Consider the following 20,393-nt stretch of genomic DNA (forward strand, 5'->3'; position numbering starts at 1 on the left):
CAGAAGAAATTCATAAATGAATTCACAACTTGGTTTCTGTTGTCTACTTACTCAAGGTGTCGATTGGATTTGACAATATACCTTGATACCAAGAGGTTATAGGTTGCTTGGTGTTATAAATATTTAGTGCATTCCCCACACGAGTTGTTGTTGTGATTTATATCCATGCTGTCAACATCTTTAGTGGATTCTACTGTTTGTTTTCTCCCCATCTCTCTCAAACCTAGGCGCGCGTTGATGTAACACACAATTTAATTTGCGCAGCCTTACTGATTTTGCTGTCCAAGAATAACTAATGCCCTGCTTAGCTGCATTAATTGTAGCGTTTGCTGTGATTTTGAGGGTTTTCTCGTCTGTTTTTGTGCACTTTTTTCGTTTCAATATTTAACCAGAATCAAACGGTACGATTCCTATAACGTACACTCAAATACACGGAAGTGATTCAGATCTGAATCGCAAAGTTGGTGGATTTTTCTGCTAAATTACACCTTACCTGGCAGGCATTTCCTAACGCCAACATTAACTTCATTACGGAGCCTTCAAAACCTGAGAAGTGTTCAGAGGTACCCAATTCCATTAAAATCGTCAAATGTAGCAACGCATGCAGCATTTTGAAAGGGGCTGTGCGCTGACATCTCGCTCACGTTTTCAGCATGATCTCATCTATTTGCGTGTTCATCACAGGAATTGTAGCATTCGGATTTGATTTTATCTGAACGCTACAATTATTGCAGCTATGCCCTATTCATTGTAATGCACTTGTATGGTTTCATATCGTGATGTGATGTGATGTGTCTTTGCTTTGAAACTGATATGACGCTCACTTGGTGTTTTACTTAGCATATATTTGAAAAATATGGTCTGTAAATGTTTTAATTTTGGTAATACTCCAATGCATTTATAAATCGACTAGTGATAGTGAATTTATTGTAATTATCTTGGACCCGGGCTGTCTACGTGTTGGAATCGGTACCATGCCGGCAGTATGTAATGTAGCCTACACGTCGACATGTAGGACTACCGCTACTCAGGACTATTTCCGGGCATTTTGGATTTTCACTCGTCCAACTCCTTTTTTATGGACGAGCGAAAATTCGAAAAATCAAAATGTCAGGTAGGATATCGGAAATGGTGTTGCAGCGTTAGTCCTATCATAGACCCTACAATCTACAGGTAGGCTCGTGAAAATGTGGTCAACAACAAATAATTTTGGGACTTGAAACAAAACAGTAACTGGGGACTAGAGTTATTCTTTGGTAAATATATACTGTTATGAGTAAGGATATTTATTTATTGACTTTTGATAGTAATTTTACTTCCTAATTTTGTCTCCAACAGTAATGAATATAAAAATAAAATACATTTCTTTTCACACATCAGTGAAACTTATGTACACATATCAAGTGTCAAACTGATTTGCCATGAATATTATTTTTTGAACTTCCTCCGTGGAAACTTCAACAACTCTGTTCTTCAGAACTAATAATCACAATATCGAAATAATGGTGACAGACTTTAAAATATGGCATTATTTCTGTTCTTCAAGAAATATTTTATTCATTATATCATTTTTATCAGTGTTCACATATCAAGCACACTCAACACATTACTAACTCAATATGGTGAGTAACCACAACTTGCATGTTTGTACAGTTTGTCAGCAAATTCCTGCTGTTCCCTTCAAGGCTTGTCATTTTTAACTATACATGAAAGTGACCTCCTAGGATAGGACTAGTTTTGCTGGATTTTTTTCTTTTATGATTGTACTTTCCATAGCTTACTAAACTGACAGATCATAACATACTAATACATCCATTCATCAGCTGTTGACATCCGATGAACTGATGAAACACATGAACATGTGAGACATACATACATACATACATACATACATACATACATACATACATGCATACATGCACGCATACATACATGCATGCATACATGCATACATACATACATACATACATACATACATACACACACACACACACATACATACATACATACATACATACATACATACATACATACATACATACATACACACACACACTTCCATACATACATACACACACATACATACATACATGCATAGATACATACATACATACATACATACATACATACATACATACACACACACACACACTTACATACATACATCACATACATACATACATACATACATACATACATACACACATACACACATACATACATACATACATACATACATACACACACACACATACATACATACATACATACATACATACATACATACATACATACATACATATGTAACAACCTTTTATAGTTGGGGTGATTTATTTGTATTCTGTGTTCTGTGTTTATTTTGATCATTTGACGGTAAGGTCAAATTCTGTATTTAAGAATAAGGTTAAAGGGTAAGGGAAGGGAATCGTTGTAAATATAGTAGTAGCTGCCACCAGGTGGTAACTGAATTCCATTGATTAATTATCGAACTTTAGCCAGCACCAACCAAAATAAAGTTGGACGTTATCTTCACTTGTCGTAGCGTTGTCGATGTGGTCTTCTTCCGATGTCTCGCTGGTTCGATGATTCAGGAATCGGGGAGGGGAATCTATGGTATGGGGTTAACGACCCAAATATTACCAGAAAATACGCTGGAGAAGAATATCTCAAATGAAACACTTGACTTTATTTTCTTCGAGTATATCATAAAAGTTGAACAGATCAGAGTTACTGCACTTATCATCAATAGCCAAACTGGTTGAAGTAGGGGGGGGGGGGTGTCTCTCTTTAATATCTCTGCCATCCGAGGTACTATCGACGTAGCTACAGGGTGGCCCACGCAAAGTCCACTCTCACTAGTATCCGACAAATTGACCACGCAAAGTCTACTCTCACTAGTATCCAAACAGTAGACCACGCAAAGTCTACCCAGTACCTTCACTAGTATTGTATCCGACGAGCTACACCTGGAACAGACTGGCAAAGTCTGTTCGTCGAGGCTCTGAAGTTTACCACTTCAAGAGAACTGCTAATTAGACTAAAAATAACTCTCTAAGTACTACGACGTCGACATTTCACTTCGCGGTTCGAATTTGTGGTCAAAATGACCTGTCAATCATAAAGTCTAAAGGTCGTCCGACCTGTAAATGATCACGTACGCCAGGCCCGACTTGGACGCTGGCCAAGTTCAAGGATCGTTATCCAATCACATTAGTATACGTAAAATTAACAGACGTTGCCTTAGGGTCAAGAAACTATACTACTCTTATGAACTCGAATATGAAATCGCAATACCAATACATAGGAACGTAAAATGGGTTACTGTATAAAAGTAATAATGTTAACATCGGTAACATGCCATGAGGAACGTTTGATGTTCGTTTGAATCTTACAAACTTGCTGTGTTGAACTCAGGGGTCGTTTTTTTCTGATGTCGGAGCTGCAAATTAGGGTCGGTCGGGAGATGAGAAACAGAAAAATAAAAAGGGCCGCCCAAACAATAAACATGGCGTACTATATGAAACCGCATACCAACAGTAATATAAACAATCTAAATATGTAGTAGACACAGTGCGTTTTTTCATACATACATACATACATACATACATACATACATACATACATACATGTACATACATACATACATACATACATACATGTACATACATACATACATGACAATGACATCACCTCTAAATCTATTACGGAGAATAAACACCGAACATAATATTTCACTTAATCAAAATTCGCAAGGCTCTCAATCTTATGTAAGTCACCTTGCAGAGAAATACGCGGTACGGAATGGCAAATCACCATGGCAACTAGAAAGCGTTACAGAAGAGTATTTTTCTTGCATATAAAATCTATAACATTGAGTACTCTGATACTCTCGGAAATATTGCCATACCATGATATTTACATCAAAATATGTCACCCAATGAAAGTTAAGTCAATAAGGCAAAATAACAACAATTGTTGTTTTCAGTGTCGTAACATTGTTCGGTTATTCTTGTGTATTGTACATCCTTGTTCCTAAGACCCTAGCCTCTAGTGACCAGTTACAATTTGAGCAGATTTTGCTTATGTTTCTTTTACGCTAGTCATCGATGTGCTACGTCTGCTCTCTTACATTTGTTCTATGGGATTTTCCTGCATCAAATACGAACAAAGTAGTAACTTTCTTTCAATTCAAATCAGTTATAGGTAAAAAGTGTTTTTGTTAAGAATGTTATCATTCTTTGAAAAACTCTAAAAACTATTTGTAAATTAGCATAATTCAAATTCACAGACACCATCCAATGAAAACATTGTTTTGATCATTGCATTTCAAATTCACAGATACCACCCAATGAAAACATTGTTTTGATCATTGCATTTCATTAAAATTCAATTACTAAGATATAAAGATCAAATGAATTAAGAACAACAGAGAAAATGTTAGAACAAACTCTAAAATGTCTGTCTGTAATACATCATTTACCGAAAGAAATATTGACATACACCTTGTATAATGCATGAGTGAGTTACCTCTGCAAACTCTGCAAATATGTTTCCTTTTGTCGGTAATAAATATCCCTAGCAATATCATAGAGTAAAAAATCCCATATATTTCGACGACGTAACTCGTTGTATTCAAATTCTGTTAAGTCGTATGTATGGTTATTTGCATTTGCATGTACTTCGCTCTTCTTTAAGGGTATTCCAAAAAGACCACTCAGCATATCTTGTGACGTCTTGAAATCTTCAGTCAGACCAACGAATGCCATGTTCTCTTCCAGATTTCTCTTGGCTACTAGGAAGTGTTTTTCTTCTATTGGAGGTATGTTTGTTGCGTTTTTAAGGCCAACTCCACCAATTTTGACACCATCTTCGAATGTGAAATCGATTTCCGGATAATCTCCAAATTGTAGAAGTCGAGTGTAGTGGTTATCCATGTCCTGGAAATGGATATTTTTAGTTTTCATGAGATAATCCGTAATATTAGAACTTTTAGCGACGTATTTGACGCATATCTCATGAACACCAGAACACTTCGTTTTCTTGTTATAGAAATATGACGAAACGAGACGTTTGATTGGATCCCGAAACCAGGTGACATAAGCAAATGGTCTTTCCGGATCCGCGTAATCGTGGATGCCATAAACCCTCTTTGAGTAAAAGAACTGTCGTTGTTTATTGTTTCTCATTGCTTTTCCAGTTATGTAGAGATACTTACAATGACTTACCACTTTCCTTCCAATTTTGTTCTCCTTTGCCATTTTTTTTAGCAAGTTATCTACTGATGTACCACCTGACTTAGGTAAATGTACATGGGCAATGTTTGCTAAACGATAATCTTTGTAATCCGAGGACTCACTCGCATTTCTGGTGAGATAAAAATTTGGAAGTGGAATTCTTCCTACCTTTCCGTCATTTTCACAAAATCTTAGCGCAGTCATCAGTATTTCGCATGATAGTGAATTATTAATTCTCGTTTGATTTATAGCTTCGCAAAGGGAAGGTGGAGGAGTTAATGTTGGAGTTTTTGAAGCACTGAATCGTGAGTTCTTTTGAAGTTGATCTGTAGCCGTTCCATGATAGTAGTATAATATGTTATTTGTTCTTACTATGTAGACAAGAAGTGACGTCATACTAATAACATAGATCATCAGTATGATGAGTACCAATAATTTACGATTTGTCACAGTTTTCAACCTCTCCATTATTGGACTTTCATTTGATGTAACAAAATTCCGTTCACAAGGATGGCCGCTTGCACCTTTTTCTATATATTGAAGAAAAATCACAAAGTTTATTAATGAATATGTAAATTATGCACATAATACACACAGGTTTCAATAAAGTTGTCATGTACTGGTAAACGTATGAAGTAAAAATTGTCAGGTACTTTTTCATTTTTTCGTTTCAAATTCCTCTTTGGATACGAATTTTTAACATAATAAACAATTTTCGTTTATCGATAATTAGTTTAAGTATCTGCACGGATTTCAGACAAAAATAGATCAGTTCAAGACACGACGACCACAAAGAAAACGTGTATGAAATAATATATCATTTCAAGCATCCGTTTTGTCAGTCAAGTAACAAAGATGATGATGATGATGGTGGTGGTGGTGGTGGTGGTGGTGGTGGTGGTGATGGTGAAGGTGCTGGTAATGAAATATGATGGTGAGGATAATGATGCTGGTGGTGGTGGTGCTGGTAATGAAATATGATGGTGAGGATAATGATGCTGGTGATGGTGGTGGTGGTGGTGGTGGTGGTGGTGGTGGTGGTGACTCAAAGTCATACTGGGGTCATCTCCTTATTCTACTTCTAGTAATTATCATACCTTCAACTGATCTATCAAAGTACACTATTTACTTTGTAAACAGCTGTCTTATGCTAGCTGTTACTTCACATGGCTTGCCTATGGTGACAGAAAAATGTTGAAAACTGTTGACACCAATGGCAAAAACACACGGTGTATATAATTGCTGTTTCTAAATTTGTCTGAAAACGACAGAAGTAAAAAGCGGAACATTACGGTTATGAGTGACTGGGTAAAATTATAAACCGATTTTGAAAGAAAAAACTATGCTATCAAAATCATTATCACGGTCAACACATTCTGTGTTTAAAAATGCATTCAATACTAAGGATAAGACTTGATCAGTAATTATTTCAAACCTTTTCGTATTCAAATTCATATTTCCTTATGTTCACCAAAGTGTGAATATTGAATGTTCATATAGTACTGTATACTTAGATAGCATAACACGAGATGGACCTTGGTGAATACGACCAACAACTTTAACCCCATGCTCTAATGAAGCAATTTATGAGATGCCCTTCCCTACGATAACGCCAATAAACATTACCCGATACTCGATTTGAGTGAGTTCCACATTACATTACTCAGCAAAATCTATCAAAATATGAACATGATTTTACTACAGTTTAGCAAATGACACGGACCTCATGATTATTACTTGTATATTGAATTAAATAGTACACAAAGAAATATAGAAAGTTGCAATAATCAGTTCGTTGTAAGCCAAGATTGGTCCAATACATTTAAAAGGCGTTATCGACACTGCGACAGTGTATGTGCATGTACAAGTTCAGCAACAGAAACAAGACTGGATCTATTTAAGACGACAAAACCAGTAATAAGTTATCTCACCTTGTTTTCCTGACCTGATCAAGCGAACTCTCACTTAATAAATTGACTTTAAGAGCAATGAAGAATGGTGTGGATATCCAAGAGAGAAAACTGTCGGGAGTCAGTTAATGTTTAACCTTTGTAATAGAGTTTAAAAGCTAACTAAATGTATGTCAATGAGTAAACATCACATAACAATGGCGTTATGCATTCAGTTATGTCGATACGCATTCCAATGGTTAGAGTTAGTTGCGCAAAAGCTGCAGGTTGTCGGTTGGAGCCATTGCTGTGAAACCTAGCTATTTTCGGTAACGGTAAACACCGCGGTTTTTGAAGTCCCGCGGAAAAATGATGCTGTCTTAAAAGAGTGGATCGAGCCAGTCTGTTACGATTTTTTCATTCCTGGGGCCATTTGGCAGACATATCTGAGCAGATCAACTTCAGTCAATCTTGGTATAAGAGCAGCGTACTATTAGGTACATATGCACAGACAAAACGTGTTACAATCCAAACAGGGATCAACATCTCCCAAACAGTGGGCAGTATGTTATCTACGATAGCTTGTTGTAAACTGTATTCCAGCAAATATTTTGGACAAAATGCAAATTCCACTAAATTATAACGCTTCAATTCAACCGTGTTATATCACGTGATCGTCGGATGTATGTGAATTAACTGCAGCTCAGATAGATGGTCTTTTTGGTATAATTCTTCATTTTACTTGAATCTAAAGAAAACTAACCATATTTAAACTGAATGCCTCCCGTAAGGGCGCACGTTTTGGCCTAATCATATTGTTGAAAAGCAAAATTGTACCCCTTAATTGGAAAATTAATTATATGAAAACTAAACGAAATTTGACATTTCGTGTAACTTCATACGCCACAAAATATATGACTGTTTTGCTACGATCTCGTGCATTGTTGTGTATTAGTTGTTTTTTTAAAAATTGTAATTTTGATTTCTTGCTTTTAAAATAACGACATGTGTTGGATTTTATAAAAGAAATGTACTAGAACAACATTTTGAGTAGTTGATGTGTAAATAAATATTATATTCACAAGGCTCCGTCAATCAAACACTGTGGTTGCCAACCTTTAATTTTACCTAAGGCAGCAGGGAAAAACAAACACAGAAAGAAACAAAATGCTAGCATATGCATGTCATGTAAAATTAACAATTCTGTGGAGGTCACAGCTTGTACATGATTGTCAGTTACTTTGTCATTTAGAAAATCGTTTTCTTCACACTCAGTGCTTCACTTATGTTGTGCTAGGCAGCAAAAACTGGAAAGCTGCGTTACAGGTTTAATATTGAAATACACTAAATCCCATCTTTGATTTTTGAGTTCGCACCTTAAAATGGGTGCCTCAAAGCGATCAAAATTTAAACCTGTTACTTTTATGGAAACAATCGGTCCCTTACTAACATGTTCTATGTCTAATTATTGGTATTTTAACAATTGCCAGTGAATGCATTGTCGGTTGTCTGTCATTGCTGTGAAACTTATTTTCGGTAACGGTAAACGCCGCGGTTTTTGAAGTCCCAGCGGAAAAGTGATTAAGAGAGTGGGTCGAGCCAGTCTGTTACTATTTTTTCATGCCTGGAGCCATTTGGCAGACATGTCTGAGCAGATCAACTTCAGTCAATCTTGGTATAATACCTAAGGAAATAAATGTACTCCTCTCCTGGAAACTTTAGAAAGTTAGAAAATACATTCATACTTGTGGTGTTCATGAAGGATTCACATTAAAGAAATCCACATCGCCAACAGCGAGTGTATCATCATGATCGATCGATCGATCGTCTTCCATCCATGGCCAGGAGGAGTCGACAGTTGCAGGTATGTGTTTATGTTTCGTGACATTTGTTGGCAATCCGCGACATTCAGCGTGGCTGTAATAGCTTTTGACAATTACCTCAATGTTTGTAAACCACCTGGTGTTCATGACCGATTCTCAAGTGGAAGATGTCGACATTTCATTTTATTCGGAATTTCGTTTCTCAGTATATTTCGTTCAGTAATCGTCACGGTCCTGGCGACGTTCACATACGATAGTATCAGTGGAATGTGTAAAGTGACGCGAGAGAAACGTGAATTCGGAAGAGACTTCCTGTATATCATTGGTTTTGCTGCCCCTGTTGTTGTCAGCATCACATTGTACTGTCTTATCCTAAGGAAAGTATTGAAACACAATCAAAACATGGCATCCTGGGCTGAGCAACGAGGAATCAATGAAGCTGTTCAAAAGGCTCAGGAAATCAAACGTCTAAAGAACACCATTCGAGTGACTGCAAAAACATTCGCGGTGTTCATCTATCTACTTGTATCACTCCTACAGTACATTATAATCAACGCCATTTATGCAGACTGTGCTATCAAGTATAGGTTTGCTCTCCGTACCTCACTTACAACCTCCATAATAGTCAACCCGAAAATTTCGACAGTGTCTGTCGCAGATGAGAACTCATTGCTACTCCAAGAAGACGAATAGAGTATCTCCAAGTTAAACAAATTGCTTTAACAGTAGGCGTACCCGTCAACTATTTTGGCAAAATTATGGAGTCAACCACTGCCAATGCGACACAATAGCATTAGCCATCAACAGTGTAATATACATTTTCGTACTTTCAACAAGGTATTCAGAAAGTGACCACTGCCAATTTGAATATGAAACAAACATTCATTTTCAACTAGGTTTTATTTTTAAAAACACTATGTTCTAATCAATATTTATAATGCGTTTTGTTCGCATTTATAATTTTGAACGTGAATTTTGATTCCAAAAAACAAAGGTTCTAATCTGAATTATTCCAGTGATTACAAAATGTTGATTGTGTGTAGCAGAGGTTATTTTTAGCTAGTCTTCATCAATACATAGGGCACTCACTTGGCTTGAGTAATGAATAAACGATAGGAGCAGAAAACTATACTTAAACTACCACTTTATAGGAAAAACGTCCAGTCGGCAATTTAGGATTATTTCTGCCTTTAGTACACTTGTTTTGATTTCTTTTGTCAACTTACATGATAATTTTAGGTTGTAAAATAGTACCTCAGTAACTTACTCAAGTATGACATCTTGGAAAAGGCTCCACTGCATTTGACATGAAAACCCTTTGTGATACCCTGTTTGTCTTGTTGGCGCTCTTCATTTTACATTTGTCAAGCTGAAATTGACGAGGTGATATTTTATCATCCAAAATCATATTATGTAAGTAGATAGCAGTCATCAGTACAAGTGTACTAAAGACAGAAATAAGCCTGACTGAAATTTCCTAGAATAATGCAGTAGTGTTAAATTTAATCAATAGATTACCCGGTGTAAACTAATTGCCTTCCGTAGGAGTTGTTGTGGTGGTAGTCTTTGTTATCATCAACGTATATACCAAATTATATGAAATTTAAAGAATGCATTATGGTAATGCCTAAATACCAAAAATCATATATTATGCAAATGACTCATTAAAATCAAAGCTTTAAATGAAACTTGTTTTTTGTCTTCGTCAGTGTGTTTTAAATTTACTATAGGAGATGAAATTCGAAAAAAAATCTAAGCTACATCAGGCTTGTATTCTTAAGATATTTCCTAATTACCAAATTAATAATCATTAATTATGCAAATGACCTATATCAACAAGCTTTAATGGACATGTTCATTGGTGAATGTATACAGTTAAATGAGTTAAAGCTTACATTCTTACGATATAATTTAATTTCTAGAAATCAATAATTATATGCAAATGCCTTATAAAAACTAAAGGTTATATCAAACAGCCTTATAGCATACGCACGTCATTATCGATGTGTGTACCAATTTACATAAAGGTCGAGGGTCGCATTCTTACGACATTGTTTGTTTACCAAAACCATTCATTATGCAAATAACCCACTGAACTCAAAAGCTATCTGAACATGTTTTGTGGAACACTTGCGTTTTGTCATTCCCAGTGTATTTATGTAGAATTTGAAACTTGTAGTCTTAAGACATTGAAATATCTCGAGGACGCTTGGCTTAAAATTTCAGAGTTTGGTATAAAATGCGATGATAACAGAGAGCACATGCCCGATATTTTTTTTATTTTGATGAATTGATTGCATAATTAATAATTTTTGGTAATTATGCAATCTTCAAATCTTAATTGGCACACACGTCGTTGATAACAAAGAGCTCGTGTCCGATATCACTTGATGATGTGTACATACAGTTTTTACAGATTTTCTTACGGGAGGCATTCAGGGATTTTGTATTCTGATACTAGTCAATAACATGACAAGCCTACAGGTGAAGTTCAAGATCAATTTCCACAAAAAACAGCCTTTCTAATTTTCCATGATAATAACGTTAACATTATCGAACTATGAACTGATTTGTAGATGTCAACACCGACACACGTCTATTGTCTTTGATGAAACGAAAATATGGTAACGCTCTATGTATTTGAAGAATTAGAAATACATTCATTAATTAATTCGAAGACTGACTCGGTTACGTTAATTTCCACAAAACTGTTTTCTACTACACAAAAAGACAAAGTAATTATATGTATCTGTTGATTGAGACATCTATTATGTTTAACTCAATGAAACCATGGTAACGTCCTATGTATTCCTAGAATTAGAACCACCTTCATTAATAAAGATGTACCTATAATCACGCACTAGTATAAAATGCTTAATTTCGTTAACAGACTTTATAAGGAGTATCTTTTAGACAGGTGTACTGGTAGACAGATAGAAAAAGGGTCTCTATTATTAGTTCAGTCACCTAACACAGTTTCCAGTGCATTCAATTTAAAGCTTTGGTATCTCGAAATTATTTGTGTAATTCGTAACACGAACGTTGTGTAAATTGTAATAAAAACGTTGTGTCACCTAATTGAAACTTTAAAGTTACCTAATTTTGATAGTACTTCAATTTCATTACAAACTGATGCAGTATTGTCACAACTTACTCCAATATAAACACTTTTACTTGTATAAAAGAAATGAAAGCCTTCATTGAAGACATCCCTAATTTACCACCATCATCCTCAATATTGGTTTGTGACAAATAGAAGAACTTGAATTTTCGTTAAAGTTTGACCCCCAGAAGATTAAGGTCAGGGTGAAATATAAAGATGCAAGTATAAAGGTCATATCTGATATACAAGGACACTGGCAGGTATTTGAAAAGTGCACCTTTTCTTCCTGAGTTATGAAAAAGTGTCCACAAATAACGCAATATGAAAGAAGTTGCTTTGTTATTTTCATTGGACCCTGTAATATATGAGAAGGCCTAGAGGGAAAAGAGACATGTTATTCATTAGAGTGTTATCTCATATATATGGTTTATTGTCTACATTTCTACCTTTCAAAATCCAGATTGAACACATAACATAGAAATACATAATTTTTGTCAATTAAGACAATAATAGAGGTAAGTGACAGTTAATCAGTTTTTCCCTCAGAAAGTTTGTACTTCTTTACCAAGTCCAGCAATTCAGATAAATATGTTGATTCTTCTATTCCCGCCACCTGATGTAGAAATTCTATGATCCTGTATAGATATTCGTCATTTCTGCCTGCAGGTCCTGATGACCATGCTATACATTTCGCTGTGTTTTCAATGGGCTCTGGTCCAACATATTGTACCAAATGTTTAGCGTTTTTTGTACAAACGTTGAAAATGTTAACCTCAACTTTAGATTCACTTTCATCTTTTGGAAAGAATGTGGTCTTGATTGGAGTATAAAGTTCTCTTCCCAGGAGATGGTCGAATGCTTCTTCTACTTTGTCATCCGGGATTTTATATGCTATTCCCCAAACCTCACTCTGTAATAGAGGATCCAAAAGTGAATACAATGTATACCAAGTTCATGACAAGGATAAAAAGTTTGTTCATATGTTTACAAGTCTTTTAAATTTTCTCTGCATATCTGGTTGTGTGTGTGTGTGTGTGTGTGTGTGTGTGTGTGTGTGTGTGTGTGTGTGTGTGTGTGTGTGGTAAATTGCTAAATGACCCTGAATACGAATGCCAAGGTCGTGGATTTGTCTTAGGTAAAAGGTTTCCCCTTACATTTGTGAAGAGAATTCGTCGACACCCAACAAAACCAGTTATTGAACAAATTTAGATTTGACCTTGAATTGAAGATGATGGTCAAGGTCAGAAGTTTGTCAAAATAGTAAGCTTACCATTTCCACATTTCATGTGCGTGTGCGATATCAGTGCCAGTATTTAGTTTGTGTAATTAAGTGGTAACAAAAATGTGTCCTATGTAAAAAGCTGTGCTGATAAATTGAATTTCTATAGTCTTTCGGTTTTTTGGTAGTTATACAAGTCATTTGGAACCTTTCCATGATGCAAAAACACATGATAATGAGATCATAACATACCTGTTGGTCTTCAACCAGCATAGCCATTCGTCCAGGCTGTGAAATGTGAATAAAAACTATGTTATGGTGGTAGTAAAAGTGCTATTATCATACATTGGAATTGAATTGAATGTTATACCATAATGTGAATAAAAACTATGTTATCATGGTAGTAGTAGTAGTAGTAGTAATAGTAGTAGTAGTAGTAGTAGTAGTAGTAGTAGTAGTAGTAGTAGTAGTAGTAGTATCATACATTGGAATTGAATATTGAATGCCATACCATTTTTGTATTCATATCATTAAACCCGTGTTGGAGAAATGAAAAATGAGATATCATGTCAGAACGAGTTTCCTTTCAGAGTATGATAATGTTTAGTATTATATCTATGACTTGCCACTGAAAAGCCTTTGTGTAGGATGTCTATTTTTAGTAGTTCAGTACAAACTATATAACAATATGCAAACTAAGTTTTATTCAGACCTCACATATAACATCATGTAGAAGCACACATTTATTAGTTTAGTGTAGAGATCATTGGAGACGTGGAAACAAACTGTAAAAAAGGCGAATTACACATTTTATTTGTGGTTACAAAAAATGGTGAGGATGTGTTGTGTTATGGGTACGTGTGTGGCATTATATTCTCTTGCTGGCCAGGGAACTTTGACATTAATTAAGTGATGTAAACGTAATGGTGTCTTAATTAATTACAAGTGGAGGACTGGGGAATTAGGTGGTGGTGATATTTTTACTGAACGGTTCTTGGGAAAGGGCCATGTTTTAGAAAAGGAATTAGGGAAAGGTCACTTATCACTTTGACTGTAATATTGTGTGATTTCGGAATCCCACCGCTGCAACATCCCACCACTGCCACCACTGTAACATCAGAGCATATACAAATAATACAATCGGTGATGACAACTACCATGCAGCGATTCAATTGTTAACAATTGTGGTGTGAGTTCATTTAGTTGATTGCAAACATTTTACCTTTTCGGGTGTTCCTCTGAATTCGGTACTCTCCTGCCAGAAGCGAATACAAAACCCTTGAATGCGACCAACTACCTTCTGTTCGAAAGAAAAGTCTGGTTTCCATATTAGGGACCCATAACCAAAGACCCACTGAGACATGACTACAGCGCACAGGCTCGACGCCGATCCTCTTCGGACGCTGTATGTGTTCCGGCCATAATTCACCAGCTGATCACAGTCACGCCCACACGTACACCTGCCCTCCCTCGACAGTTAGTGGTGTTACCTATCGTTTCTATGTTTTTGTAAATGTACTAATGGTAGACATATAAATGACATGCACTGTGATGGCATGACCCAGAGGACATGACATGACAATAACTAATTGCTATGAAATGATCCAATATATATGAAGAATAAAACATGTTCTGCCCTTTTTTATTTACTTGAGTAATTAGCCACAGGTTACCAGCCTCCCTTGTTCCCATTAATGAATAACGTACCCATGTCTTTAGAAACGCGTACGCTTCCGCTCACCCCGCACCTGGTGTTGTTGATTTAAGATCACGCCCTCACGCGGCCATCTTGAATTTTCTTTCTTGGCTAAAACTTGTACGTATGGGTATAAACACACACACACACACACAAACTCGTGCAGAAAAATGGTGACCCCAATAAACGTCCCCTTCCCTTGTAATTTTTGTGTTGTCCCTTATGTCATTGGATAGACGAAAGCTTACACCACAACATATAACACGCTATCAGCGAACTGAGATATAAACGATCATGCTGTCTGTGGTCGTTAAATTACATGTGGGTTATAGCAATGCCTTGGTTATATGGGTACAAGTACGTATATACCCTGTAATCAAGATATGAAGACACTGACTGAGATTGGATGTGCGACCACTCGTACTCTTACTCGAGGAAAGCTTCCAATCAGAAACGTCACCCCTACTGTGAGTGTAATTAAGTCAACATCCATTGATAAGCTTATATCAATATGTTGCTGTAGTAGTTTTTGTTTGTCTTTTTTAGTCTGCCATTACTCGGTAAACGACCGCTCCTGAAATTTATTTTGGTTCAACTCATGAGCCAAATATTCCGTCCCCCTTTCAGACCATCATAATTTTGAATCAGAATGCCCCCCCCCCATTTCTCCCCAGCCCCCCCCCCCCCCCTCTGCCGTAAATTCTGACCCCAGCCTGACAGATTCCAAGCCAGGGGGACTGACCAGGGGGAGACATTAAATAATATATGTTACACTTTACTTGATATACCAATGTGTACTATACACAAGTAAGTATGTGACAACGTACGTTATTACCTTGGTAACACAGTACACAGTTGATAAACCATAATTTTAAAAAATGAATTATTAGGTCTCAAAGTCACCTTTGAAAAAGTATGTTAAATTAAATCGCGTAATTATTGACTGAAATTCTTGGCAGAGACTTGCGAATCGTTCTGCCCGCAGCTCTATTCTTAATTCTACGTAGCTCAAATGGTTTATTTTTCTTGTCTTTGTATTGTCACGATTTCATATTTCCATGCCCATATAGATAAAACTAAACCAATTTATTCAAAAAGTTGGCCAGGTACAATGAAAGTGTTTGAAGCTCATTAGACGGTCCCTGGTAGGTTAAAGCTGAAACACGTTCCAAGAGTGTATTTATAACACTTGAGTGCTTATTAACCTCGATTTTGAAGGTGATTAACCATAGACCGTGTAGAGTGTATGGATTAACAAACTGCCGATGGCTACAATTTAAATGCCATGTACTAACTTTACTTGATGTGCAAGTGTTCAGTGATACTGATCGAATTAACTACGACTTTAAATTTGAAGACCTGGGGAGATAAAGTTATAACAAAATTTTCTCTCGGGTCATCATGATTGACTTTGATTGTGATGATGCATTGCAAAGATGGTGATGCAAAAAACTGCTATTTATAAAAAGAGAATATATTTATGTATATTGAAAACACTGTCAAAATTACATTTTAATCATTTAAGCCCGAAGTATTTGTAGCTGTTTCATCACATGTGTTTTTAACATAGTTGTGTAGCTGTATACGCGATAAATCAAATCAGAATGATTTTAGGGTCCGCATCCAAAACTCAGCGCCCTCAACGGCAATCATGATTTCAACCTCTTTCTATGCTACTTTGGCCAAAAATGTGTGGTTCCAACGACGTTCAATTCTAGAATAGGTGGGGTAGGTAGATTGTATATTTTTATTTATTTTTTTTAAATTTCATGTGTGAGTGTCTAGTCTAGTTCAGGTAGTTTTATTTTCAACTTTATATTCTTTTTAAACTGATGTTAGTTTCCGCACCTCAATACCATTGCATCACAAATGTCCTTACGTCCGATGCCAGCACCATTAGGACAGTTCTACTGGCATGGCATAGTTTAGGTCCGGTCTGACAGCGATGGCGTCGCGAACATAATTGAATATCACTATATCTCAAGAGACTTCATAATATTCGCGATTTTATTATTTTTTTTCTCGATTGCATAAAAATTGTTTAGGATCGGCAGAGAAAACATGGGTGGGGTCGAGTAACCGGAACCACAGAACTTTTTTTATTACGCATTACGAATAATGTCGACTATTGATTGTCATGTAGAGTGTCTAAATATTGCTGTTTTAACTATTTTCCAGCGAAGAGATTGCGGTTGCCTGATCTAAAATGATATTCCAGTTAGAACTACTGCAGTGTTAGCGTAACATGGCGACAGATTCAAAATTGAGCTTTTCCTCACGATTTATACTAAGTTGTCACCACCAATTACGGATTATAATGACCATTTGTACAGATACAATGTGGGTTTTTTTTTATGAGTAATTGGTCAATTTGTAGTGAATATATCTTTGGTTACTAGGTGAAAAGAAATGTCATAGTTGCAGCTAGTGCAGGCTTAAGGATCAAATCGAAGACAATATTTTGTGTGTTGATAATAAAGCCATTTTGATCGCTTTTGGCGAGCGAGCTCTAGATTTGAGGCATGATAGCGAAGCCTTAAAAAGTCGGACCGGTTTGTGTAGTCGTGATTTTCTGCTAAATGCCGTGAATGGCCAGGTGTCCAAATCGTCGTACAAAATAACAGTTTAGGACTTGTGGATTTATTGAAATCAATTCTTTCTGCATGTGTTCTGCCAAAACTCTATCGCATCTGTAGGCAGTACGTACTAGTTGTGAATTGTCGTTTGTTATTGATGTGTCGAAAAATTGAGACATTACCGAAATACATGTAGATGGTATTTCCTCCCGTTTCTTCAACATATATTTATACTTCTGGGAATAAATGAGTATCATTGTTATTGTTAATTTACCAGTGCTGTGATTGGCCTGTGATACCATTTGTTTGCATTCTTTCAGCTAAATAATTCTTGACAGATTTAACCACTATTTTGTAGTTAATAAGCTTAAAGCTAGAACGCTATGACATCGTTTCTTTAGCACCCATTTTCTGTGATATCTTTATGTATGTATGTATGTATGTATGTATGTATGTATGTATGTGTGTATGTATGTATGTATGTATGTATGTATGTATGTAACTATGTATGTATGTTCGTATGCCAGCCCTTGTTTATCCATCCATCCGTCCCTCAAGCACTCCAACTACATTGAATTTGTCCATCTAAAGGTTAATTTATTCATTTCTGTCAGCGCACTTGTTTAACAATTGTGTGCATGACACTGGCAGACTTGTCGACAACCTACAACAGTAATGATCGTTCCTTTCAAATTAAGCCAAGTGATCATGTTTTTTATTCTATACAACTCTCTCGTGCAATTCTAACCAATCAAATGCTAATTCGTATTCAGCAAGCATTCCTTGAGGGCATGAAGTGTCAATTTTGAAATGAACTCAACATACTACAATTTTGCTCCTTAAATACGTTCAATATTTAACCAAGACTTTCAGTTCTGTTTATAACTTCATGACGTCGAATGGTCCAGCGTTTTAACATTTACAACTGTCGCTGTTAAAGATTGTGCAACATTAATAGAAAACAACATTTGCTTCACTAAGCTTTCAGGTAAGACATTTGCATTTTATATCAGTTCAACTTATTGCAATCGGTAGAGATTTCTGATGAATTTGGATATGCCTTTAAAGGCAACATAGGCGATGCTGATTTTATCTTGGCTATATTTTTTTATATATAGTGAACTCATTTATACGTTATTTTCATTACTTCTACATTGCTCCAAACTCCATCTGTTTCCGAGAATGCATAGGCCCAGTCTACAGCAGGACTATACTAAGCCAGGTGAACAATCTCAACTCAATTTATGACTAGTAGCGTACACGTGTCACTGGATTTGTATTTCCTAACTTCTTTAGAATCCACCTAAATTACATAAATACTGGTCAGGAACCATTTACTATCACATTGATATACTAAATTTTGATAATCGGGTAGGAATTTTGAATAATTTGGTTGTGCTTTCAATTCCTTTGTAGTACTAGATGAGTTTATGCTCTATTCACCAAAACCTACATTTATTGAAATGCATGGATATTGGAATTGATTCCTTTCACTTCGAAAGACTAAGTTGAAATGTATGTCACTTTATGCGAATTGTGGAATATATTAGTATATGTGATATAAATAGGCTGTCACGTCATTATAATAATAATAATAATAATAATAATAATGATAATACTTTATTTTTCTATAGCGACTTCCATCAAAACAATAACAAACCACCTCACAATAAAATATATAACAAATGATTTAAAAATACAATGATAAAAGTAAGACCAGCTCGAAAACAATGATAAAAGTAAGACCAGCTTGAAAACAATGATAAAAGTAAGACCAGCTCGACTAATGTAAAATGATGAAAAGAATGATATGGACAACATTTCGATGATTTATCCATAGTGCTTTTGGAAAAGGTGCGTTTTAAGAGATGTTTTAAAAGAAGCGACAGATGGTGACACTCTAATTTCTGAAGTTTGCATGCATATAATATTTCTATGAATTGTTCAAACACCCTAGAATATCAATCAGTTTGAAGTTGTACTAGCTGCAAGTGGATGGAACGTTTGTTGAAATTGTTTTGCTAGTGATGATGATTTTACGCGAAATATCGTACACTCTGTACAGTATCCAATCACTTGTGACTAGACATATGTGTGTAGCTGAACACATAGTATGGTGCCGCAAATTAAATTCAATTTTGGGTCCGTACCCGTAAAATCAGTGCCCCAATACTAGCATGAGGGCAACCTCCTACTGATCAGTGCTCTACTACTGATGAATAAAATCGACCTCTCATAAACATGAACAGTGTCTAATTATTGGTATTTTAACAATTATTAGCGAAAATATTGTTGGTGGTCTGAGTAAAACCAATGATACTTCAGTTCTACAGCTGGTGGAGGTTTGAGGGCTTAGACGTCTTATTATCATACTTCGAACTTATACTGATGCATCAAATCATGATCATCTTACAAACACATTAACTTGGGTAAAGTAGTATCAATTTGTAGTTGTCTACTTGGTTTGTATCCTACAAGATGATACAGATGTCCTAGGTGTAAATAGTTTTAGTGGTAATGTGTACCTTTAAACACTTTTTATTAGTTGGTGGGTTTTTTTCTTTTGTTGAGTTGCTTCCACAACTGGCGTATTTATCATGTTTTATTCATGTTTTCCATATGTGATGATTTGAATGATCTCTCTCCCATCCCTTCCACTACCACGTCCTCTTTTCCCATCATCATATCCACCACCACAACCACAACTACCACCACCACCTTCATCATCACCAACATCATCATCCACATCATCATCATCATCATCATCATCATCATCATCACCACCATCATCGTCATCATATCGTCATCGTCATCACCATCGTCGTCATCATCATCATCATCATTATCATCATC

General features: G+C 36.0%; 1 protein-coding gene across 1 annotated transcript; it reads right to left on the reverse strand.

Annotated features, from left to right (window-relative positions):
• Nucleotides 1–12,447: 12,447 nt before the first annotated feature.
• Nucleotides 12,448–14,686, reverse strand: LOC144441501 (putative glutathione-specific gamma-glutamylcyclotransferase 2). Its single transcript, XM_078131087.1, has 3 exons — nt 14,491–14,686; nt 13,521–13,556; nt 12,448–12,959 (listed from the first exon to the last, which is right to left on the reverse strand). Exons 1-3 carry the CDS (start codon nt 14,629–14,631, stop codon nt 12,576–12,578), a joined length of 561 nt encoding a protein of 186 aa, XP_077987213.1. The 5' UTR covers nt 14,632–14,686; the 3' UTR covers nt 12,448–12,575.
• Nucleotides 14,687–20,393: the final 5,707 nt, after the last annotated feature.

The sequence above is a fragment of the Glandiceps talaboti genome, chromosome 10 (genome assembly GCF_964340395.1).
Source record: "Glandiceps talaboti chromosome 10, keGlaTala1.1, whole genome shotgun sequence".
Classification (NCBI taxonomy): Eukaryota; Metazoa; Hemichordata; class Enteropneusta; family Spengelidae; genus Glandiceps; species Glandiceps talaboti.

Excerpts from the sequence above, each read along its gene's own strand:
- LOC144441501 (XM_078131087.1), bottom strand. The coding sequence starts at position 14,631 with ATGTCTCAGTGGGTCTTTGGTTATGGGTCCCTAATATGGAAACCAGAC. Across the intron at positions 13,557-14,490 it reads TCAGAGGAACACCCGAAAAG|CCTGGACGAATGGCTATGCT; the intron begins GTAAAATGTTTG and ends CACATTTCACAG. Across the intron at positions 12,960-13,520 it reads TGCTGGTTGAAGACCAACAG|AGTGAGGTTTGGGGAATAGC; the intron begins GTATGTTATGAT and ends CCTCTATTACAG.